General features: G+C 38.0%; 1 protein-coding gene across 2 annotated transcripts in view; it reads right to left on the bottom strand.

The window, feature by feature from the left end:
• Positions 1-26,495, bottom strand: part of CERS3 (ceramide synthase 3) — a 169,978-nt gene that overhangs the window by 75,927 nt on the left and 67,556 nt on the right. For both annotated transcript variants that reach the window (XM_070775012.1, XM_070775011.1), the window contains exons 5-9: positions 24,997-25,054; positions 24,262-24,312; positions 17,339-17,431; positions 6,196-6,324; positions 2,448-2,554 (exon numbers count right to left, since the gene is read on the bottom strand). In XM_070775012.1, the coding sequence (XP_070631113.1) occupies positions 2,448-2,554; positions 6,196-6,324; positions 17,339-17,431; positions 24,262-24,312; positions 24,997-25,054 (438 nt within the window). The remainder of the gene's footprint in view (positions 1-2,447; positions 2,555-6,195; positions 6,325-17,338; positions 17,432-24,261; positions 24,313-24,996; positions 25,055-26,495) is intronic.

Below are 26,495 nucleotides of genomic sequence, written 5' to 3'. Positions count from 1 at the left end.
GGTGTATGGGAAAGTAACACACCACCTCCCAATCACTCAACCCTAACCTGATATTCAACTGTGAGGTTACGGTAAGCTTGCCTGTTGATTTTGCGATGTTAAAGTAAAGTTCTAGGTGAGATCCTTTGTTGCTGAATCACAAATCAACCACAGCAGCAATACTTAAAAGCTTTTCAGAGAGTTCTCTAGACTGAGAACTTCCATGGTATGTGTTTTTAAAATATGTCTATAAATTATTTGAAACTACTCCTAACAAGAAGTGGAAGCTAATTTTCCTTCCTTTAAATATGAACTGGCCTTAGTGACCTGGATCCAATGAAGAAAATGAGGTTGGACGTGACATGCTATGACATCTGAAGCTGAGTTACAAAAGGAAACACAGCATCTGCCAAAGCTCTCTCTTGAACTGCTCACCCTTAAAATCCATCTGCTGTCCTAGGAAGAGATCAGGCCAGTGAAGGGGCATGGGCATGCAATCCAGCTGACAGGCCCGCAGCAGTCCCAACCAACGACCAGCATAAACCAGCTGATGTCATAGGTGTCACCTGAGCCTTGTGCCTGAGGAAGCCTTCAAGAAAACTCCAACTCCGGCTGCCCAGCTACCATCTGACTGTGACCACATGAGTGAAAACCATGAAATGAGGTCAGTCAATTCCAAGATCCATAAGAGGTGATAATAATGATAATAATAATAATGTGTTATTTTAAGAGAGAAGCCTGCCAACTACGGCTTGTTGATAAAGTCTGGCCTGTAGAGCATTTTTCTACAGCCAGTGATCTAAGCTGGGTTTGGTACATTTTTAAAGGATTGTAAAAGAAACAGAACAAAACAAAGAAAAACATGCAACAGAGACCATATATGGCTCTTAAAGTCTAAAATAGTTATTCTATGGCCCTTTATAGAAAAAAATTGCTCACTACTGTGTTAAGCCACTAAGCTTTTTAAAAGGTTTGTTTTACAGCTATAGATAACTGGAACACATGGTACCTTTGAAACAAAATAAGCAGTGGGCATATGCTAGATTCAGAGCACCATGAAAGTCACACTAAAAAGCCACAACTTAACTGCTATCTGCAAGTCAATTCTTATCCTATCAATACTGTACAATATTCTAATTTCACAAACACACTTGATCAGCCAAAGTGAAAGTGATGGTAATATGATTCATCAACCAAGAAGAGCATCTTAAACATGCATCTCAGATTTGATTCTGAATTAAACTCCAAATTCTCAGAGACTCATGAATAATTTCAGTAATAACAGCTGGCATTTACTGAGTCTTTACTATGTTCCAGACACTGTTCTAAGCTATTTAATATTTATTATCTCACTTAAGCCTCATGACAATCCTTACATTTTACAGATGAGAAACTGAAGCAGAGAAAATTGATCTAATCTGTACAAGATCGCACAGGTAGTAAGTTTGCAGCAAGGACTGACTTGCACCCATGAAATGCATCACTGCACTCTGCTGTTTCTCTCTAGAAAAAAGTATCTAATCAAGACACCCAGTCTTATGTTAAAGAATGCAGCTGGCTTCCAGAGAGTGGCCAGCACCCTTTGAACTCTCTAACCAGTCTTCCTGTGTGCTCTCCTCTCACAAGGAATCAGCCCTGCAACCTGGGTCTCCATCTCTTTCCCCTGGAACCTAGGACTTCCAACAACATTAGTTTTTCTGTTGAGAGTATCTGAAACTCCTAGGCTAGCCCCAAACTACAGTTAGTTTTAAGCTGTTCTTTCCAAACCCTCAAAGTCTTCCTCACATTTTTCCTCTGGTTTCTGTCAATCGACACATGGGAAATTGCACTTGCTGAAGGAAAGGCTGTCAGGAGAGACACAACATAAGTTCTACACTGCCAGCTCTTGGCTAAACAAAATCAACAGACTGAGCAAGAGCCAGTGGTCCATACCACTGTTAGGACCAGAGATCTGGAAGAATGAAATCAGCATCAGTTTCCTCATACGTGAAGTGGAAGTGATGACACTTATCTTTATGGTTTGCTGTATAGCTAGTGCCAAGATGTATTAAGGGCCTAATCCAATGCCTGGCATTCAATTAATGGTGGTTATAACTATTGCAATTTTAACACAGAATTTGCCTCTCTTTTAAAGAGCTGATAACTGACCAATGACATTTCACTGAATAACTGGAAAAGTTGTTAATTGCAAAAAAGATCCATGTTCATGAGAGCAGACATAGAGTAAGAGATGCCGCTTTCCACTGGTCACACATCTTTTATATTCCTTTGTAGCAAGCCTTTCACATTAGAAGGTGTGGTTTTAATTATCTATAAAAATGACTGCTCACATTCTTCTGTCCAGCTAAACTTGGCACAAATAGCTGGAGATCAGTGTGAGAAAGAAAGGGCAATGCTCCAACCTGAACAACATGCAAGGCGACCTCAGCATAGCGACCAAAGGCATACACAGCAGCTTGTTTACTCACCAGAAGGGAAAAATAATGAGGCGACTGATCAAAAACACGGTGGAGAAGATGAAAAACAGGGTGTTACAGGTTTGCTTCCATCCGGCATAAGAAAACATCTTAGCAGACTGAGGAAATAGAAAGAAATTGCATTCAGATAGGGTGATAGTTGTGTAAAATTAAATATCTATAAATTAAATTATACCTGGGATTTGCTTCAAAATCTTGGTGCGAGTTGGGTTATGGATAAAAAGTAGATGAAATAAGATTGGCCACATTAATAACTATTAAAGCTGGATGGTGGGTCCATTGGACCCATTATATTCTTTACCTTGTCATATGTTTGGAACCTTGCATAATACAACATTTAAAAAATTAGCTAGAATGACTGTAATATTACTCTTGTATTACATAAGCACTACAAATTAGCATAACTACTTTTACCATGTATGTTAGCTTGACATTTATTGAATTCCTACATTTAAGTGGGAGGAGAGCTGGACTGAAGAAAGGCTGGGATATAAGTGAAGCCCTGGGCTGGGCTGGGCACGCTGCAATCAAGGCAGCTACTTTCAGGCAGATGATAAAGAGTGGAGTTAGGAGGCAGCCCTTAGGGCCCTATCCTGGTTGAAGCAGAGTTTCAAGCACTTGATTTTTCCTGCTTACTTCATGCTAGTCTGTAATGTTCATATGATTTGTGTTGAGTAAAAAGAATTATACAAAGTGCTGTTTAATGTGGTATTAATGTAATGAGGATTCTCTTGCTTTATCCAGTGTAGCTCAAGGCTGAATGGGAAAGTGTCTGAAGGTGGGTGTGGAAGCTGGGCAGAAGTGTGGCTTAGGCCTGCCAGTTTTAGAACTGAAATCTCCCAGGAAAGTCAAGGTCCATCTAGAACAAGAGAAGTAGCTTAATACACTTCAGGAATGGTTTACATTGCATTTTCCATACTTTTCCCTACTTACCAAGGGGTAGGAATGTGATCAGACTATAGGGTTAGCAGAGGCCCAAAAGGAAGTAGCCTTCACTGCTGAAATGGAAGGCTGGCATGCCAGTGAGGCCCAACTTGGATATGGGGAGAAAGCCAGAAGGTTACAGGGCTTGGAATAGAGGGAGCTGTTTGAAGGGTCGGCAGCCAGGCCCAGCAGGAAGCTGGAGATATGCATAGATGTGAAGAGAGCCACTTGAGTTGGCAAAGTAGCACTTCTTTGGGCCCATACACATGCCACCTATGCTGGACTGTGCAAAGATGGAATCAGACAGTAACCTCTCTCCTTTGCAGTCAAGATATTGTTAAAGTGTTGGGTCCTGGATCCAAACTTAACATGTAGAAAAAGAGGATCATGAAGATACATGAAGAAGGCACAAGACTGCTTATGAGTAAAAACTGTAGATGCTGAAGCTGTTCTTCCTTGCAAAGAAAGAACTAAGAAATGACCCAATAATTCTTTTGAGGAACAGGAAAGATTAATAGTCTCCATCTTTAGGAAGGTCTAAACAGGTCACCTAGGGAACCTATGTCATATCAATGTCAGGGTAGGCAGGGACAACACGGTGCTTATTCCCAGTCCTAATACCTAATCTCCCTTTTAGTTAACACAGAGTAGCACAAAGTTTTAAAGTCATAGCCAATGTGGTCTTAATTTTCAGGAAGGGTTACTGAGATATGATTGGAGGAGGAGGTGATTATAACAGAGATGACTACATTCAGAGAGCAACACATGGAAGAACTGGCATAATCCTCCTTCTGCTAAGTCATTTGCTGCTCTGAAGCACATATAATAATCTTTACCCTTAGAACTGGATTTACATGTCTAATTATGGCTACATACAAGAAACACAATTCTGTACTTAGCCAATTTTAACAGTAGCCAATTTCTTTGAAATGTCTTCAAATGACTTCTGGGTACACCTACAACAGGATTTGGCAAATCACAATTCAGCCTAGGGACTAAAGCTTCTCAGCCCCTTGAGCTAAGAATGGTAAGAATGGTTTTCACATTTTTAAAGGAGTATAAAAGAAAAGGAAAAACAACAGAAAAAGAAGAATATGTGACAAGAGACTGTATGAGGTCCACAAAGCTAGATTTACTACCTGGCTTTTTGGGGCAAGAGGAGAAGGGGACGACAGAGGATGATATGGCTGGATGGCATCACTGACTCGATGGATGTGAGTCTCAGTGAACTCCGGGAGTTGGTGATGGACAGGGTGGCCTGGAGTGCTGCGATTCATGGGGTCGCAAAGAGTCAAACACCACTGAGCGACTGATCTGATCTGATCTGATCTTTTTGCCAAAAAGTTTGCTGAATCCAGCAAGGCTATAGTTTGTCCAGTAGTCATGTATGGATGTGAGAGTTGGACTATAAAGAAAGCTGAGTGCCAAATAATTGATACTTTTGAACTGTGATGTTGGAGAAGACTCTTGAGAGTCCCTTGGAGTGCAAGGAGATCCAACCAACCCATCCTAAAGGAAATGAGTCCTGAATATTCACTGGAAAACTGATGTTGAAGCTGAAACTCCAATACTTTGGCCACCTGATGCGAAGGGCTGACTCATTTGAAAAGACTCTGATGCTGGGAAAGATTGAAGGCAGGAGGAGAAGGGGACAGCAGATGATGAGATGGTTGTATGGCATCAATGATTCAATGGACATGAGTTTGAGTGGACTCAGGGAGTTAATGATAGACAGGGAAGCCTGGCGTGCTGCAGTCCGTGGGGTTGCAAAGAGTCGGATACGACTGAGCAACTGAACTGAACTGAACTGGCTGAATTCTGATCTAAAAGAACAAGATCTTATTAATTTCTTCCATATCAACTCACATTTAATTATTAGCCCTTCAAGAGGTTATCCTGAATGCAAATATGTTAGTATCATTTCCCCCAGCTCAGGCTTCCCCTGTGGCTCAGCTGGTAAAGAATCACCTGCAATGTGGGAGATCTGGGTTCAATCCCTGGGTTGGGAAGATCCCCTGGAGGAGGGAAAGGCTACCCACGCCAGTATTATGGCCTAGAGAATTCCATGGACTGTACAATCCATGGGATCACAAAGAGTCGGACCTGACTGAGCAACTTTCACTTTCATTATGAATGAGTATATGTAAATAGTGAATAATGTGGCTCTAAGTATAGCAGGACCCACTGTCTCAGGGTAAACAGAACCGATACACAACAGAAACACGTAGAGGAAACAATCCTAATTTTGCTTTGTTTCTTATATTTTGTATAACTAGAGATTAGGGACTCTTGTTTTAAAGTCTCCTGCTCTGAAACATTGCTTCCTTAGAAAATAAATATCATTTAAATAAACATTAATTCTCATTCCTTAAAGCTGGAGGAGGAACATGCAGGGCAGTGCAAGCATTCAGTGCCTATTTAACTTTGGCTTAAGTGAATATATGGGGCCAATCAGCTTTAAAAATCCACAATGCCATAGTCCAAGTTTTCCTTTTAAAAGATGAGAATTCATTTTTTCTTCAGATACCTCAGCTTACTTCCTAAGCTAGTATCTGCGTGCACGTTGCAGAAATAGAATCCCACAAAATAACCCCTCTCTCTGGATTACCATGGAGAAAAAAGATTAGAAACTAAAAACTGAAAGCTTTCCTTTCTTTGAGCCTGAAAGACCTGAGGACCTAGAGATATCCACAGACTTTAGGTGTTTTCAGAACTGAGAGCTCTGCTAAATCACTCACAGAGAGTTCTTCCTATAAAGAGTCACGGTTAACCCAGGACATAGTACTGTTATTAGTTTTTAATGGCAAACATTTACCTCTAGCCAAATATCGGCCACATCATGTACAATCATCACGAGGGTCCCACTGCGAATATAATTAGCACACCAAGAGAAGCTCATCAAACTGACAGCAGCCAGGTGGTGGATGACATTAGCTAGAAAATCCTACATAATGAGGGCAAATGGAGACCATTAAGTAAATGCAGCTATTTTCCAATCAGTTGAATAGATAATAATAATAATTTAAAAACTAACAACTTACATCTGCATATTTTGAAATTTGTAAAATGCTTTCACTTTCATTCTTAAACACAATTCTTATGAGAGAGATAGAACAAGTGTTATCCTCATTGATGAAGTCATTTAACTTTGAGATAACACTGAATAGTTGCCATCTAAGTCCTAATATCTGCTGTTCTTCCCACTGCTCTACACCAGATATATGTACACTTTACACACATATGAAAGACATATATATACATAAGCATATTCCTATGTACATTTACCTTTATTGTTAATTTCCTGCCTAATTCCAAGACAGATGTAATAAAATTACACAACCATTAAAATAGAGTTACTGCATATGAAATAAGTAACAAGTAAAAGTGGAATAACTACATTAGTGAAATATTGAAGTATTTTGCTAATACTAAACAAAGCAACAAACAAAAATAAGCACTGGCTAGAATGTTGTCAAGTTGGAACCATTATACGTTACTGGTAGGAATGTAAAATGGCATGGCTGCTTTGTTAAATAGTCTGACAATTCCCCTAAAGGTTATACATAGGACTGCTATATAGTCCAGCAGTTCCACCCCTTGGTATATATCTGAGAAGAATAAACATGTATGTTCATGTAAAAATTTTCATATAAATGTTCACAGTAGCATCATTCATAATAGCCAAAAAGGCAGAAACAACCCAGATATTAATTGATAAATAGATAAACAAAATGTAGTATTTCCACATAATGGAATATTATTCATTAATAAAAAGGAATAAAGTACTGATGTATGCCAGAACATGAATGAACTTTGAAAACATCATGCTAAGGGAAAGAAGCCAGATATTAGGTTGGTGCAAATGTAATTGAGGTTTTTGTGAATTTTATTTATTTTTTTAATTTTATTTTATTTTTAAAATTTACATAATTGAATTAGTTTTGCCAAATATCAAAATGAATCCGCCACAGGCATACATGTGTTCCCCATCCTGAACCCTCCTCCCTCCTCCCTCCCCACACCATCCCTCTGGGTTGTCCCAGTGCACCAGCCCCAAGCATCCAGTATCGCGCATCGAACCTGGACTGGCAACTCGTTTCTTACATGATATTCTACATGTTTCAATGTCACTCTCCCAAATCTTCCCACCCTCTCCCTCTCCCACAGAGTCCATAAGACTGTTCTATACATCAGTGTCTCTTTTGCTGTCTTGTACACCAGGTTATTGTTACCATCTTTCTAAATTCCATATATATGCGTTAGTATACTGTATTTATGTTTTTCCTTCTGGCTTACTTCACTCTGTATAATAGGCTCCAGTTTCATCCACCTCATTAGAACTGATTCAAACGTATTCTTTTTAATGGCTGAGTAATACTCCATTGTGTATATGTACCACTGCTTTCTTATCCATTCATCTGCTGATGGACATCTAGGTTGCTTCCATGTCCTGGCTATCATAAACAGTGCTGTGATGAACATTGGGGTACACGTGTCTCTTTCCCTTCTGGCTTCCTCAGTGTGTATGCCCAGCAGTGGGATTGCTGGATCATAAGGCAGTTCTATTTCCAGTTTTTTAAGGAATCTCCACACTGTTCTCCATAGTGGCTATACTACTTTGCATTCCCACCAACAGTGTAAGAGGGTTCCCTTTTCTCGACACCCTCTCCAGCATTTATTATTTGTAGACTTTTGGGTCGCAGCCATTCTGACTGGTGTGAAATGGTACCTCATAGTGGTTTTGATTTGCATTTCTCTGATAATGAGTGATATTGAGCATCTTTTCATGTGCTTGTCAGCCATCTGTATGTCTTCTTTGGAGAAATGTCTATTTAGTTCTTTGGCCCATTTTTTGATTGGGTCATTTATTTTTCTGGAGTTGAGCTGTAGGAGTTGCTTGTATATTTTTGAGATTAGTTGTTTGTCAGTTGCTTCATTTGCTATTATTTTCTCCCATTCTGAAGGCTGTCTTTTCACCTTGCTAATAGTTTCCTTTGATGTGCAGAAGCTTTTAAGGTTAATTAGGTCCCATTTGTTTATTTTTGATTTTATTTCCAATATTCTGGGAGGTGGGTCATAGAGGATCCTGCTGTGATGTATGTCAGAGAGTGTTTTGCCTATGTTCTCCTCTAGGAGTTTTATAGTTTCTGGTCTTACGTTTAGATCTTTAATCCATTTTGAGTTTATTTTTGTGTATGATGTTAGAAAGTGGTCTAGTTTCATTCTTTTACAAGTGGTTGACCAGATTTCCCAGCACCACTTGTTAAAGAGATTGTCTTTAATCCATTGTATATTCTTGCCTCCTTTGTCAAACAGAAGGTGTCCATAGGTACGTGGATTTATCTCTGGGCTTTCTATTTTATTCCATTGATCTATATTTCTGTCTTTGTGCCAGTACCATACTGTCTTGATAACTGTGGCTTTGTAGTAGAGCCTGAAGTCAGGTAGGTTGATTCCTCCAGTTCCATTCTTCTTTCTCAAGATCGCTTTGGCTATTTGAGGTTTTTTGTTTTTCCATACAAATTGTGAAATTATTTGTTCTAGCTCTGTGAAGAATACTGTTGGTAGCTTGATAGGGATTGCATTGAATCTATAAATTGCTTTGGGTAGTATACTCATTTTCACTATATTGATTCTTCCAATCCATGAACATGGTATATTTCTCCATCTATTAGTGTCCTCTTTGATTTCTTTCACCAGTGTTTTATAGTTTTCTATATAGAGGTCTTTTGTTTCTTTAGGTAGATATATTCCTAAGTATTTTATTCTTTCCATTGCAATGGTGAATGGAATTGTTTCCTTAATTTCTCTCTCTGTTTTCTCATTATTAGTGTATAGGAATGCAAGGGATTTCTGTGTGTTGATTTTATATCCTGCAACTTTACTATAGTCATTGATTATTTCTAGTAATTTTCTGGTGGAATCTTTAGGGTTTTCTATGTAGAGGATCATGTCATCTGCAAATAGTGAGAGTTTTACTTCTTCTTTTCCAATTTGGATTCCTTTTATTTCTTTTTCTGCTCTGATTGCTGTGGCCAAAACTTCCAAAACTATGTTGAATAGTAATGGTGAAAGTGGGCACCCTTGTCTTGTTCCTGACTTTAGAGGAAATGCTTTCAATTTTTCACCATTGAGGATAATGTTTGCTGTGGGTTTGTCATATATAGCTTTTATTATGTTGAGGTATGTTCCTTCTATTCCTGCTTTCTGGAGAGTTTTTATCATAAATGGATGTTGAATTTTGTCAAAGGCTTTCTCTGCATCTATTGAGATAATCATATGGTTTTTATTTTTCAATTTGTTAATGTGGTGTATTACATTGATTGATTTGCGGATATTGAAGAATCCTTGCATCCCTGGGATAAAGCCCACTTGATCATGGTGTATGATCTTTTTAATGTGTTGTTGGATTCTGATTGCTAGAATTTTGTTAAGGATTTTTGCGTCTATGTTCATCAGTGATATTGGCCTGTAGTTTTCTTTTTTTTGTGGGATCTTTGTCAGGTTTTGGTATTAGGGTGATGGTGGCCTCATAGAATGAGTTTGGAAGTTTACCTTCCTCTGCAATTTTTTGGAAGAGTTTGAGCAGGATAGGTGTCAGCTCTTCTCTAAATTTTTGGTAGAATTCAGCTGTGAAGCCGTCTGGACCTGGGCTTTTGTTTGCTGGAAGATTTTTGATTACAGTTTCAATTTCCATGCTTGTGATGGGTCTGTTAAGATTTTCTATTTCTTCCTGGTCGAGTTTTGGAAAGTTGTACTTTTGTAAGAATTTGTCCATTTCTTCCACATTGTCCATTTTATTGGCATATAATTGTTGATAGTAGTCTCTTATGATCCTTTGTATTTCTGTGTTGTCTGTTGTGATCTCTCCATTTTCGTTTCTAATTTTGTTGATTTGATTTTTCTCCCTTTGTTTCTTGATGAGTCTGGCTAATGGTTTGTCTATTTTATTTATCCTTTCAAAGAACCAGCTTTTGGTTTTGTTGATTTTTGCTATGGTCTCTTTTGTTTCTTTTGCATTTATTTCTGCTCTAATTTTTAAGATTTCTTTCCTTCTACTAACCCTGGGGTTCTTCATTTCTTCCTTTTTCTAGTTGCTTTAGGTGTACAGTTAGGTTATTTATTTTACTTTTTTCTTGTTTCTTGAGGTGTACCTGTATTGCTATGAACTTTCCCCTTAGGACTGCTTTTACCATGTCCCACAGGTTTTGGGTTGTTGTGTTTTCATTTTCATTCATTTCTATGCAAATTTTGATTTCTTTTTTTATTTCTTCTGTGATTTGTTGGTTATTCAGCAGCATGTTGTTCAGCCTCCATATGTTTGAATTTTTAATAGTTTTTCTCCTGTAATTGAGATCTAATCTTACTGCATTGTGGTCAGAAAAAATGCTTGGGATGATTTCTATTTTTTTGAATTTACCAAGGCTAGCTTTATGGCCCAGGATGTGATCTATCCTGGAGAAGGTTCCATGTGCACTTGAGAAAAAGGTGAAATTCATTGTTTTGGGATGAAATGTCCTATAGACATCAATTAGGTCTAACTGGTCTATTGTATCGTTTAAAGTTTGTGTTTCCTTGTTAATTTTCTGTTTAGTTGATCTATCCATAGGTGTACGTGGGGTATTAAAGTCTCCCACTATTATTGTGTTATTGTTAATTTCTCCTTTCATACTTGTTAGCATTTGTCTTACGTACTGTGGTGCTCCCGTGTTGGGTGCATATATATTTATAATTGTTATATCTTCTTCTTGGATTGATCCTTTGATCATTATATAGTGACTTTCTTTGTCTCTTTTCACAGCCTTTGTTTTAAAGTCTATTTTATCTGATATGAGTATTGCTACTCCTGCTTTCTTTTGGTCGCTATTTGCATGGAAAATCTTTTTCCAGCCCTTCACTTTCAGTCTGTATGTGTCCTCTGTTTTGAGGTGGGTCTCTTGTAGACAACATATGTAGGGGTCTTGTTTTTGTATCCATTCAGCCAGTCTTTGTCTTTTGGTTGGGGCATTCAACCCATTTACGTTTAAGGTAATTACTGATAAGTATGATCCCGTTGCCATTTACTTTATTGTTTTGGGTTTGAGTTTATACACTGTTTTTGTGTTTCCTGTCTAGAGAATATCCTTTAGTATTTGTTGGAGAGCTGGTTTGGTGGTGCAGAATTCTCTCAGCTTTTGCTTGTCTGAAAAGCTTTTGATTTCTCCTTCATACTTGAATGAGATCCTTGCTGGGTACAATAATCTGGGCTGTAGGTTATTTTCTTTCATCATTTTAAGTATGTCTTGCCATTCCCTCCTGGCTTGAAGAGTTTCTATTGAGAGATCAGCTGTTATCCTTATGGGAATTCCCTTGTGTGTTATTTGTTGTTTTTCCCTTGCTGCTTTTAATATTTGTTCTTTGTGTTTGATCTTTGTTAATTTGATTAATATGTTTCTTGGGGTGTTTCTCCTTGGGTTTATCCTGTTTGGGACTCTCTGGGTTTCTTGGACTTGGGTGATTATTTCCTTCCCCATTTTAGGGAAGTTTTCCACTATTATCTCCTCAAGTATTTTCTCATGGTCTTTCTTTTTGTCTTCTTCTTCTGGAACCCCTATTATTCGAATGTTGTAGTGTTTAATATTGTCCTGGAGGTCTCTGAGATTGTCCTCATTTCTTTTAATTCGTTTTTCTTTTATCCTCTCTGATTCATTTATTTCTATCATTCTATCTTCTAATTCACTAATCCTATCTTTTGCCTCTGTTATTCTACTATTTGTTGCCTCCAGAGTGTTTTTAATTTCATTTATTGCATTATTCATTATATATTGACTCTTTTTTATTTCTTCTAGGTCCTTGTTAAACCTTTCTTGCATCTTCTCAATCCTTGTCTCCAGGCTATTTATCTGTGATTCCATTTTAGTTTCAAGATTTTGGATCAATTTCACTATCATTATTCGGAATTCTTTATCAGGTAGATTCCCTATCTCTTCCTCTTTTGTTTGGTTTGGTGGGCATTTATCCTGTTCCTTTATCTGCTGAGTATTCCTCTGTCTCTTCATCTTGTTTAAATTGCTGAGTTTGGGGTGTCCTTTATGTATTCTGGCAGTTTGTGGAGTTCTCTTTATTGTGGCGTTTCCTCGCTGTGCGTGGGTTTGTACAGGTGGCTTGTCGAGGTTTCCTGGTTAGGGAAGCTTGTGTCGGTGTTCTGGTGGGTGGAGCTGTATTTCTTCTCTCTCCTTTCGAAGAGTTGGGTTGCTTTTCTGGGTGCCTGATTGTCCTCTGCCGGCATTCAGAAGTTGTTTTGTGGAATTTACTCGACGTTTAAATGCTCTTTTGATGAATTTGTGGGGGAGAAAGTGTTCTCCCCGTCCTACTCCTCCGCCATCTTGGCTCCTCCCCCCCTGGTTTTTGTGAATTTTAAATCATTATAACTAGGCTCAAACACATCTTTATTAATCAAAATAGGAACCATTACAATCAACACATTTTTGCCAGTGAAAAATAAGTTTGTTTATTCTTGTAGCATAAAAATCCGTGCTTCAATTTGTCAAACTCTTGGAAAGCATTTCCTGCCTCCTGCTGGTTGCAGAAGCATTTTGCCTGCAAAAAGTTGTTGAGATGCTTGAAGATGTGGTAGTCAGTTGGCGAGAGGTCAGGAGAATACCATGGATGAGGCAAAACTTCATAACCAAATTTGTTAATCTTTAGAAGCATTGGTTGTGCGACATTCAGTTTGGCCTTGTCATGGAGAAGTATTGGCCCCTTTCTGTTGACCGATGTCAGATGCAGTCATTGCAGTTTTCGATGCATCTCATTAGGTTGCTGAGCATACTTCTCAGATGTAATAGTTTTGTTCAGATTCAGAAAGCTGTAGATCAGACAGGCAGCAGACCACCAAACAGTGACCATAACTTCTTTTGGTGCAAGTTTGGCTTTGGGAAGTGATCTGGGGCTTCTTCTCAGTCCAACCACTGAGCCGGTCACTTCTGGTTGTCATATAAAATCCACTTTTTATAACTTGTCACAAACTGATCAATAAATGGTTCACTGTTGTTGTGTAGAATAAGAGAAGATGACACTTGAAAACAATGATTAAAAAAAATATTTTTCAGTCAGTTCATGAGGCACCCACTTATCAAGCTTTTTCACCTTTCCAATTTGTCTCAAATGCCAGAAGACCACAGAGTGGTTGACACTGAGTTTTCTGGCAACTTCTCAAGTAGTTGTAAGAGGATCACCTTCAATGACTGCTTTCAGTTGGTCTTTGTCACATTCTGATGGCCGGCCACTGCGCTCATGTGCAAGGCTCTCGTCTCCTTTGCAAAACTTCTTTAACCACTGCTGCACTGAAGGTTCGTCAGCAGTTTCCTGGGCCACATGTGTCATTGATGTTGCGAGCTGTCTTTGCCGCTTTACGACTCATTTTGAACTTGAATAAGAAAAATGCTCAAATTTGCTTTTTGCCTAACATCCGTAGTCTAAAATATAAAATAAACAGCAAGTAATAAGTCATTAGCAAAAAAAATAGAGTGAGTAATGTGCATTAAAATGATGTATAATATTATCACAATTTATTTAAGAATGTATTCCAATATCAAATGGGAAAGTTCAACAATGCAAAACCACAATTTCTTTTGCATCAACCTAATACAAAAAAAAATATATTGTATGACTACATTTATATAAAATATCCAAAAGAGGCAAATGCATAGACACAAAAAATAGGTTAGCACCTGCCTGGGTCTGTACAGATTAGAAGAAATGGGGAGCAACCGCTCAAGGGTACAGAATTTCTATCTGAGCTGATGGAAATAGAATTGACTGTAGTGATGATTGCAGAATCCTGTGAATATACTATAAAAACCATTGTATTATGTATTTAGACAGAAGAGTTGTATGGTATGTGCATATCTTCATTAAAATGTTTTTCAGTTCAGTAGCTCAGTCATGTCTGACTCTTTGTGACACCATGAACTGCAGCACACCAGGCTTCTCTATTCATCACCAACTCCCGGAGCTTGCACAAACTCATTTCTGTCAAGTTGGTGATGCCATCCAACCATCTCATCCTCTGTCATTCCCTTCTGCTCTCGCCTTCAATCTTTCCTGGCATCAGGGTCTTTTCCAATAAGTCAGTTCTTTGCATCAGGTGGTCAAAGTATTGGAGTTTCAGCTTCAGCATCAGTCTTTCCAATGAATATTCAGGACTGATTTCCTTTAGGATTGACTAGTTTGATCTCCATACAGTCCAAGAGACTCTCAAGAGTCTTCAACACCACAGTTCAAAAGCATCAATTCTTTGGCGCTCAGCTTTCTTTATAGAAAGAAAGCTCACATCCATACATGCCTACTGGAAAAAGCATAGCTTTGACTATACAGGACCTTTGTCAGCAAAGTAATGTTTCTGCTCTTTAATATGCTGCTTTAATAGGTTGATCATAGCTTTTCTTGCAAGGAGCAAGTATCTTTTAATTTCATGGATGCACTCACCATCTGCAGTGATTTTGGAGCCCAAGAAAATAAAGTCTGTCACTGTTTTCATCATTTCCCCATCTATTTGCAATGAAGTGATGCGACCAGATGTCATGATCTTAATTTTTTTGAATGTTGAGTTTTATGCAAGCTTTTTCAGTCTCCTTTTTCACTTTCATCAAGAGGCTCTTTAGTTCCTCTTCACTTTCTGCCTTTAGAGTTGTATCATCTACATGTCTGAGGTTACTGACATTTCTCCCGGCAATCTTGATTCCAGCTTGTGCTTCATCAAGCCTGACATTTCACGTGATGTACTCTGCACAGAAGTTAAATAAGCAGGGTGACAATATACAGCCTTGACGTATTCCTTTTCTGATTATGAACCAATCTGTTGTTCCATGTCTGTTTCTAACTGTTGCTTGACCTACATACAGATTTCTCAGGAAGCAGGTAAGGCAGTCTGGTATTCCTATCTCTTCAAGAATTTTCCATAGTTTGTTATGATCCACATAGTCAAAGGCTTTGGCATAGTTAATAAAGCAGAAGTAGATGTTTTTCTGGAACTCTCTTGCTTTTTTGATGATCCATGGATGTTGGCAATTTGATCTCTGGTTCCTCTGCCTTTTCTAAAACCAGCTTGGACATCTGGAAGTTCCTGGTTCACATATGCTGAAGCCTGGCTTGGAGAATTTTGAGCATTACTTTGCTAGCATGTAAAATGAGTGCAATCGTGTGATAGTTGGAACATTCTTTGGCATTGCCTTTCTTTGGGATTGGAATGAAACCTGACCTTTTCCAGTCCTGTAGCCACTGCTGAGTTTTCCAAATTTGCTGGCATACTGAGTGCAGCACTTTCACAACATCATCTTTTAGGATTTGAAATAGTTCGACCGGAATTTCATCACCTCCACTAGCTTTGTTGGTGGTAATGCTTCCTAAAGCCCACTTGACTTTGCATTTAAAAAAAATTTTTTTTAATGTTTTTTAAAAAACATAAAATTTCAGTTTCCTTGTATCCAAAGTAAAAAAAATAAAATAAAATAACAATACCAGCCTAATTTGTTGAGTACTTTCTATATACCAGAAAATGATTTAAATGGATTAACTTGTTTAATCCTCACAACAACTGGAGGAGATAGAAACTATTTTTAACTCTATATATGAGGAGATTAAGTTTAGTGAATGTAATCAACTAGCTTGAAATGTTAATGAGTGGTGAAAACGGGATCTACACTTAGACAGTGTGACTTCAGAGCCTGTGCTTTACCCAATTCTTAACAGTTTTTTGTCTCTGAAAGTATGTATTTTTAAATATATGATGTATACCTACATTTAATTTTTTGAAAGGTGCTATAAACCTGTAAATAATAAAGAGAAAGCGACTATTGAAAAAAATCAAAGGCTCAAAAGTGGGAAAAGGATGATTATGGGGTCATCCTATCTGAATCTGTCTATTAATACCTTCTAAATAATGATTATTTTCAATTCTATCCCTTGAGAAAATGCCTCAATTAAAATTTGATATATTCATAGCCTAAACTAAGTTAATAATAATTAAACTATAGTGATCAAGTTTTCTCGAAAAGGAAATCATTTCAATCAGAGTTTCCACACTATGTTCTCATGGTTTATTCTGTAAGTTTCTTTTTAGATCTTCAGTTGAGCAGATGACTGTGCCCCTTAGTGGTAGATAATGTACACCATCATTTAAACATCATTTAGTCAAGCCAGCTTAGTTTTAGCTCCTTAATACGAATTCCACTGAATTTTATTTATCATACGAATTTTGCTACAAATTGATGTTTTATATAGAGCATAAAATATAAAGTACACACCAAGAGTATCTGTCATTTGCCCTGTACTGCTAGTGTACACGAGGAAATCTGTGCCTGCACTGAGAGTCTAATATGATTTTCTGTACCAGCAAACAGGAATCAGTAGCAACCAAACAGTTCCTAAAAATACCTTACTTTGTGACCTCAGAGGATGCATTTAGCATGCCTGTGACTCAGTTTCCCTGCAAATAAAGCAAAGCTAATAGTGCCTGAAGCAGTATTTCCTAACAAGAATCTTGGATAAATTAAAGCAAAAAAAATGTTTTCAAAGTCACTGAATACATGAAAGAATAAAGTAGTCTGTAATCAACTAAAAGATACAGTTCTAGAATTAAAGCTACTAGCACTTTTCGTCTTTGCACCGCAGAACACTACATTCCCAAACCAAGAGAAAGGAACAGACATCGTAAAGGAGAGTCCTTTTCTCGTGGAACAAGAGTGGAACTTCAAAGTTAAAGTTTTTATAATATTTCACTACAAATACTGATCAAGTCACAAAATAACAAGCATATTTGCACTATTCTATGTGCTATAAAAGTAAAAAAAAAAACAAAAACTTATCAACTAAAACTAAGAACACAAAAAATATAATTTAAAGATTATGATTTGGGGAAGGGGGATGAACATTTTTGAAAAAAATGGATAAAGCAGCTTTGTAAATAAGACACTTACCTTTCTCTTGATATCAGAGCCAAGGCTAAATAAGAGAGACCAATAAAAACTCATCTCCAAAATGTAGTACCAGTACTGGGATGGCAGCAAGGGCTGAGGAAAACAAGAGTATTCACTACTTTAATGCCACCATATAAACAGCTCATTTTAAGGATTAAAAATATTGTTTATACCTATTTGGCTATACAGTCCATGGAATTCTCCAGGCCAGAAAGCTGGAGTGGTTAGCCTTTCCCTTCTCCAGGGGATCTTCCCAACCCAGGGATCGAACCCAATTCTCCCACATTGCAGGGGGATTCTCAGCTGGATTCTGATACCAGTTGAGCCACCAGGGAAGCTTATATACCACAAATTCCTCTCAAATAATAATGTTTTACATTTCAACTTCTGAAAAGGAATTAGAGACAATATTTTGAGGCATTTTCTTTCTAAAAAGGGAGACAAGAATTCCAAAATCAAGTTAAATATTTTGTTTACAATTTAATAAAACTACCACAGGTGTAACTGCATTCTTTTAGTTGATTGAGAGTTAAATTAGATGGAAAAGTTGTTTTGCTGGCTCAACAAAATATCTTGTTTTATGTTTATTGAGTACTACTCAAATCTGATGTCCTAACCTCTTTTCTGGTGACAAGCTGGTGACCCAAATTGGCCCATTCTCAAATGGGACAGTAGTAAAATATATATAATTATTTAGGTAGTCTAAAAAGGTCTCCTAAAAAACAGAATGAAATTCCTACAGCTAGAGTTTTCTTTAAAGTAAGGGGTGGTGTGCTTCTTTTAGATAAGCTGAGACATTATATTACTTGGTGTGATGGATTGTAACATTAATGCCCTCAATGAATCTCACCTCATATTCATGTCCTGGTACAGTCACCTCCAATATGATCAAGAATTTGAATTCTGGGCATTGGTCAAGGTGACATAGCAAATATGATGCAATCAGAGACCTCATAAGTACCAAGTAAGAAACCTGAGGCTAAAGCCTTTGACTGTGTGGATCATAACAACTGCAGAAAGCTCTTAAAGAGATGGGAATGCCAGACCATCTTACCTGTCTCCTGAGAAACCTGTATGCAGGTCAAGAAGAAACAGTTAGAACCCTGTATGGAACAACTGATTGGTTCAAGATTTAGAAAGGAGTACGACAGGGATGTCTGTTGTCACCCCGTTTGCTTAACCTATATGCTGAGCCCATCATGAGAAATGCCAGGTTGGATGAGTTAGAAGTTGGAATTAGGTAGGTGGGAGAAACATCAACAATTTCAGACATGTGGATGATACCACTCTAATGGCAAAAAGTGAAGAGAAATTAAAGACCCTCTTGATGAGGGTGAAGGAGGAGAGTGAAAGAACCAGCTTAAAACTAAATATTAAAAAAACGAAGATCATGGCATCCGGCCCAATTACTTCATGGCAAATAGAAGGGGAAAAGGTGGAAATAGTGACAGATTTCCTCTTGGGCTCTAAAATCACTGAGAATGGTGACTACAGCCATGAAAACAGAAGACAGTTGCTTCTTGGCAGGAAAGTTATGAGAAACCTAGACAGTGTGTTGAAAAGCAGAGACATTATTCTGCTGTCAAAAGTCCACGTGGTCAATGCTATGGTCTTCCCAGTGGTCATATATGGTTTTGAGAACTTGACCATACAGAAGACAGAGTGCCAAAGAATTGATGCCTTTGAACTCTAGTGCTAGAGAAGACTCCTGAAAATCCCTTGAACAGCAAGGAGACCAAACCAGTCAATCTTAAGGGAAATCAACCCTGAATATTCATTGGAAGGACTGATGCTGAAGCATCCAGTATTTTGGTCATCTGGTACAAACAGTCAACTCATTGGAAAAGACCCTGTTGCTGGGAAAGACTGAGGGCAGAAGGAGAAGAGGGTGTCAGAGGATGAGATGGCTGGATGGCATCACCAATGCAGTGGACATGAACTTGGGCAAACTTTGGGAGATGGTGAGGGACAGGGAGACCTGGTGTGCTGCAGTGCAAGGGTCTCAAAACATCGGACACGACTGGGCAACTGAACAACAAGAAACCGGAGCTACCCTATTGGAGGCCACAAAGTAGAGAATCAAGATGTCCACTGACAAAAATACAAATGAGGGCACATGAGCTATCCCCTAACCAGCCTGTGAACTAACTGAAAATACATTAATGAATTCAGTTAACACCACATGGAAAAGAACTGCTTGGCTGTGCCTAGCCCAAATTGCTAATCCATATCATAAGCAAATAAATGGTTGTTGTTTTAAAGTACTAAGTTTTGGTGATGATTTATTATGCATCAGCATAAACTGACACACCTGAGAGGTGAAGAGTAAGGCTAATACATTAAATGGAATAGATTTCTGATCAACTCATCATCCTTGATAAGGCCATAAAAGAAAGAGAACTTCTGCTTTCTTCTATGACAAACAAGTCTGTATGAGACTAACCCTCCTAGTGAGAACTACCTTAAAAATATGGAAAAGTACAGTTAATATCTGTTTGAAGGTAACAGGGAACAACCAAAGCATCTTGAAGCATCCCATGGAGCCAAGAGAAGAAAAATGCATTAAATGGAATCTTTTATTTCTACTGCATCCTTAATTCAAGAAATACTACAGACCCTACACAGGATAATTTCAAAGAAAACCATACTTATGTATAGCATAAAGTCCGTGTTTGCTGATTTACAAGCATTATAGAGCCCAGAGACTCTATACACTCTATATTCTCTGAGGTATAAACATTCCTTTATCTTAAAAATATAGTGAAGAGAAAATATCTAGATATTCAAACACAATGTTATTTCAAACAGAAAATGTGCAATTAAAACAAATGAAAGAGAGTTTCTAGAAAACACCAGCTCAGATTCCTAAGCAGAAGTTAAGTAGGACTTTTGGTAATCTCACAGTGCAATGAAGCAAACTGATGTTCAGGGCCAGCCAAGGAAAAGGAGTCCTTGTAAATACTATAAGCTTTTATTTAAAACCACTGTAAGAGAATGCCCTAGAAATACAGATGAGTTATAAATATATCTGCCCTTACAAAGACTGGAATTCACATAAAATCACTTCAAAACATATAAAACTTAAGATGATCTGTCTCAACTCTAACTGCTTTACAGAAGCAAAAATAAGTCCACTCAGGAGGTAGATAATATCATTCCTAAGTATAATTTTTCATATGCAGTGTCTATCATTCAACCAAAAGTTATCAAGCAAAAGGAAACAGGGATAAGAAAGAAAACAGGTGATCAAGGTATTGGATTTATCAGGCTATGACTTTCAAATGACTTTTAAAATTAACTAGGTTTTTAAGGTTATTTTTAAAAATTAGTGAGAATTTTTATAAGAGAACTGGAATCCATGGAAAAGAATTAAGTGAAAAGTTGAGAACTGAAAAATACCATAATTAAAATTGAGAACTCAAAGGATGTGCTTCAGAGTAGATTAGACACTGCTGAAAAATGTACTAGTGATCTGGAGGATATGAAGTAGAAAATATCCAGAGCTGTGAAGTGTCTGAGATTTTACCCTACTTGCAAGTTATCTTGCCACAGTTCCATGAATGCTGGTAGGATATATGAGACTCCTGGGTCAGAGATAAAGGATAGTTTACTGTTCACAGTACTACAGTTGCCAGAATAACAATATTTGGGCCAGTTCTCCCATTCCAATTCCCACGGCTAAACAAAAGGGTCAGTTCATGCAAAGATGGGCACAACAAAGGACAGAAATGGTATGGACCTAACAGAAGGAGAAGATATTAAGAAGAGGTGGTAAGAATACACAAAACTACACAAAAAAGATCTTCAAAACTCAGATAACAACGATGGTGTGATCACTCACCTAGAGTCAGACATCCTAGAATGCTAAGTCAAGTGGGCCTCAGGAAACATCACTACGAACAAAGCTACTGGAAATGATGGAATTCCAGTTGAGTTATTTCAAATCCTAAAAGATGATGCTGTGAAAGTGCTGCACTCAATATGCCAGCAAATTTGGAAAACTCAGCAGTGGCCACAGGACTGGAAAAGGTCAGGTTTCATTCCAATCCCAAAGAAAGGCAATGCCAAAGAATGTTCTAACTACTGTACAATTGTACTCTCTGACACACTATCAAAATAATATTAAAAACTCTCCAAGCCAGGCTTCAACTGTACATGAACTGAGAACTTTCAGATGTTCAAGTTGCATTTAGAAAAGGGAGAGGAGCCAGAGATCAAATTGCCAACACCAATTGGATCATCAAAAAAGCAAGAGCGTTCCAGAAAAACATCTACTGCTTTATTGACTATGCCAAAGCCTTTGACTGTGTGGATCACAATAAACTGGAAAATTCTTGAAGAGATGGGAATACCAGACCACCTGACCTACCTCTTGAGAAACCTGTATGCAGGTCAAGAAGCAACAGTTAGAACTGGACATGGAATAAGACTGGTTCCAAATTGGGAAAGGAGTATATCATCAAGGCTGTATATTGTCACCCTGCTTATTTAACTTAAATGCATAGTACATCATGTGAAATGTCAGGCTGGATGAAGTACAGCTGGAATCAAGATTGCCAGGAGAAATATCAATAACCTCATGTATGCAGATGACACCACCCTTATGGCAGAAAGTGAAGAGGAACTAAAGAGCCCCTTGATGAAAGTGAAAGAGGAGAGTCAAAAAGTTGGCTTAAAGCTCAACATTCAGAAAACTAAGATCATGGCATCCAGTCCAATCATTTCATGGCAAATAAATGGGGAAACAATGGAAACAGTGACAGACTATCTTGGGGGCTCCAAAATCACTGGAGATGGTGACTGCAGCCATGAAATTAAAAGATGCTTGCTACTTGGAAGAAAAGCTATGATCAACCTAGACAGCATATTAAAAAACAGAGACATTACTTTCCCAACAAAGGTCTGTCTAGTCAAAGCTATGCTTTTTCCAGTAGTCATGTATGGATGTTGAGAGTTGGACTATAAAGAAAGCTGAGTGCCGAAGAATTGATGCTTTTGAACTGTAGTGTTGAATAAGACTCTTGATAGTCCTTGGACTGCAAGGAGATCCAACCAGTCTATCCTAAAGGAAATCAGTCCTGTATATTCACTGGAAGGACTGATGCTGAAGCTAAAGCTCCAATACTTTGGCCACCTGATGTGAAGAACTGACTCACTAGAAAAGACCCTGATGCTGGGAAAGATTGAAAGCGGGAGGAGAAGGGGACAACAGAGGATGAGATGGTCGGATGGCATCACTGACTTGATGGACATGAATTTGAGTAAGCCCCGGGAGTTGGTGATAGACAGGGAGGCCTGGCGTGCTGCAGTCCATGAGGTCCAAAGAGTTGGACACAACTGAGTAACTGAACTGAACTGACATTTGCACATGCAGTGGGTTTTGTTACCAGAGAGAACCCTGAAATAGGGAACCTTAATCTTCCATAATGGACAATAACATGTATATCTATTGTTCCAGAGGAGAGACTGCCTCCATCTTCCAAGCTTGTTTGGCATACAAACATCCTTCAAAAGACAATACAGAACAAAAGTCAGCCTATGTTTCACTTCATATGACATGCAGAAATGCAAGAGATCTGTGGAGAACTGTGTTCCTATAGACTGAAGCAGTGAGTTAGAGGATAGAAAATACGAGAAAAAGCATGTAAGAGATTTGGGACCTAGTGTAAAAGTCTAGCATATTAGCTCACTTGTAAACTGAAATTCCAGAAAGAGAGGAGAGAGAAAAAAGAACAGAAGCAACAGCTAAGAATTTTTCAAAATGGATTTAAGACATTAAGCTACATATTCAAGAATTACTATGGACAATAAGCAGGATAAATTCAAAGAAGACGACATTTATGCCTATCACAATCATACAGCTGAAAGACAAATACAAAATGTTTAAAACAGAGGAATAAAAAGACATCATTCAAAGAAGCAAAAATAAAATGGACAACTGAATTAAAGAAACTGAGGGGATCCAGAAGACAATGGAATGACATTTTTAAAGTGCTCAAAGAAAATAACTAGTAACCCAGAATTCTATGCCCAGCAAAACTCCTTTTAAAAAATAGGGTAAAATGATGACATTTCCAGACAAGCAAACCAAAGGGGCTTCTTCAGCCATAAGGATAATAATGCCAGTTCAAAGTGTGGAAATGCAAGATGCCAAATAATATCAAGGAAAGGGCAAGTTGACATTTACAAATCAATTATAGTAGTGACTTGTAGGCTTTTAAATATTTGAAGGAGGAGACAAGCATAGTCTGATGACCTTTCACTGACTGGAAAGAGGTAAGAGCATTAATTTGTATCAGACTCTAAGAACTGAAGAATGCAAAAGGTAATCTCTTGAAAAACTACTGAAAATGAATGTGTGCATGCATGCTAAGTCACTTCAGTCGTGTCTGACTCTTTCAGACTCTATGGACTATAGTCTGCCAGGCTCCTCTATCCGTGGTAAGAATGGTCCAGGCAAGAATATTGGAGTAGGTTGCCATGCCCTCCTCCAGGGGAATCGTCCTAACCCAGGGACTGAACCCATGTCTCTTATCTCCTTCACTGACAGGCAGGTTCTTTACCACTAGTGCCTGTATAACTGGAAAGCTAATATTAGGGAAGAAATAGAGTAATAATTTTTAAAACTTCACTGTCCTATAAAAAAAGTAATAAGAGAGTACCAAAAAAGGAAATGAATCCAGTGATACAAGTAGAAAATAAATAGTAAGATGGTAAATTTAAATTCAAATACATAATTACATTAACCATAAACAGTAAAGGAATGAGACAAGTGATGGCTAAATAACGAATAAGAATGAGTAAGCTCCAGTGGACAAAGTGCCAAGGACTGCATGAAAGTGGACACAGAGCAGGAAGGGACTCAGACCTAACTCAGGGGGCAAGCTGCTGAGGAGGGGAGGGACTACATCAGAAGGACTTACCTGTCTGGGATAGCCCTTCCAAACTTCCCACAGGTCATATACCCAAGGTTTCTGAAAAAGCAAGGAACCAAGAGAAACTGTTCAGAGTCAAAGGCTGATTTCAGCAGAAACCTAAGCCCTTCCTGATGTCTCTGATAGGGAGGAAACATGCACAGTAAGATACTTTCATCACATTCCTGCTCCCCCAGCAGCATATCCCTCCTTCCGCAGGTATTTCTACTTGTTCTTATACAATACCTCTGTGACATGCAAGAGTTCTAGTGAGTCTGGGATCGATAATAGTCCTGATTCTCAAAGGAAATTATTTATTTCAAACAAGTGCTCTTCTAATGAAATTGTTTCTGGACCAATTAGATTACTGCTTCTGTAGCAATAAAAAATCTTGAAATATTCATAGCAATAAAATATCTTAAGAGAAATCTTAAAAGAATCTTTAGAGACATCTCCAAAAGCTAGTTATCTTTTTTCTGTTAACAATTTACTATTAATTTTATATATCACTTAATGAGATAATCATTTAATAATTATTTTAACAGACAATGCAAAGGGAATATGATAAGGAGAGATTTGATTTCTGATGGGCAAGTAATGAAAGTTCATAAACAAGTGATTAGAGTGAGTAGAGGATTAAAAGCTGGTTACCTTATTGAAAGTATATCTCAAGGGATTCGTAAGCAGGAATTTTTAAAATTAAAGACAAATTACAGTCAAAGATATATCAGAAAGAAAACTTACATCATAAAGAAATGCAATTCCAGCAATGGTAATAATTAGGTAAAATGTAAATCGCCAGCTGCCAAAAGAAATAAAACACTTGTTAAGGTGACTGACATCTGAGGAGAAAAACATTTTGGATAACAGTTTAGAAAGAATGCACATTCTGGAGTCAGAAAAATCTAAGTTAATATCCTGATTCTGCCACTTGTTGGATGGCTAAAAGTTCAAGTATGTCACTTAATTCAAGTAGCCTTAATTTCTTCATCCATAAGATGAAAATAACAAAACTTACCTCCAAATGTAAAAATATGAAAAATTATGATATAGTGCCTGGTATGAAGTAAGCAACCAGTGTTAGCTATTGTTATTACTAATAAGCCTAGCCTAGTTCCTGACACACAATAAATGATGTTTGATAATCAATTCAGTTCAGTGCAGTCACTCAGTCATGTCTGATGCTTTGGGACCCCATGGACTGCAACACGCCAGGCCTCCCTGTCCATCACTAACTCCTGGAGTTTGCACAAACTCACGTCCATTGAGTTGGTGATGCCATCTAACTATCTCATCCTCTGTTGTCCCCTTCTTCTCCTGCCTTCAATCTTTCCCGGCATCAGGGTCTTTTCAAATGAGTCAGTTCTTTGCATCAGGTGGCCAAAGTACTAGAGCTGCAGCTTCAGCATCAGTTCTTCTAATGAATATTCAGAACTGATCTTTAGGATTGACTGGTTCGTTCTCCTTGCAGTCCAAGGGGACTCTCAAGAGTCTTCTCCAACACCACAGTTCAAAAGCATTAATTCTTCGGCACTCAGCTTTCTTTATAGTCCAACTCTCACATCCATACATGACTACCGGAAAAACCATAGCTTTGACTAGATGGACCTTTGTTGGGAAAGTAATGTCTCTTTTTTTAATATGCTGTCTAGGTTGGTTGTAGTTTTCTTGCAAGAAGCAAGCGTCTCTTAATTTCATGGCTGTGGTTACCATCTGCAGTGATTTTGGAGCCCAAGAAAATAAAGTCTCTCACTGTTTCCATTGTTTTCCTGTCTATTTGCCATGAAGTGATGGGACTGGATGCCATGATCTCAATTTTTTTGAATGTTGAGTTTTAAGTCAACTTTTTGACTCTCCTCTTTCACTTTCATCAAGAAACTCTTTAGTTCTTTGCTCTCTGCCATAAGGGTGGTATCATATGCATATCTGAAGTTACTGATATTTCACCTGGCAATCTTAATTCCAGTTTGTGCTTCATCCAGCCCAACATTTTGCATGATGTACTCTGCATAGAAGTTAAATAAGAAGGGTGACAATATACAGCCTTGACGTACTCCTTTCCCAATTTGGAACCAGTCTGTTTTCCATGTCTGGTTCTAACTGTTGCTTCTTGACTTGCATACTGATTTCTCAGGAAGCAGGTCAGGTGTTCTGGTATTCCCATATCTTTAAGAATGTTGCACAGTTTGTTGTGATTCACACAGTCAAAGGCTTCGGCGTAGTCAATAAAGTAGATGTTTTTC

The sequence above is a fragment of the Bos indicus genome, chromosome 21, assembly GCF_029378745.1.
Source record: "Bos indicus isolate NIAB-ARS_2022 breed Sahiwal x Tharparkar chromosome 21, NIAB-ARS_B.indTharparkar_mat_pri_1.0, whole genome shotgun sequence".
Lineage (NCBI taxonomy): Eukaryota > Metazoa > Chordata > Mammalia > Artiodactyla > Bovidae > Bos > Bos indicus.
This window is presented reverse-complemented; position numbering and strand designations above follow the sequence as displayed.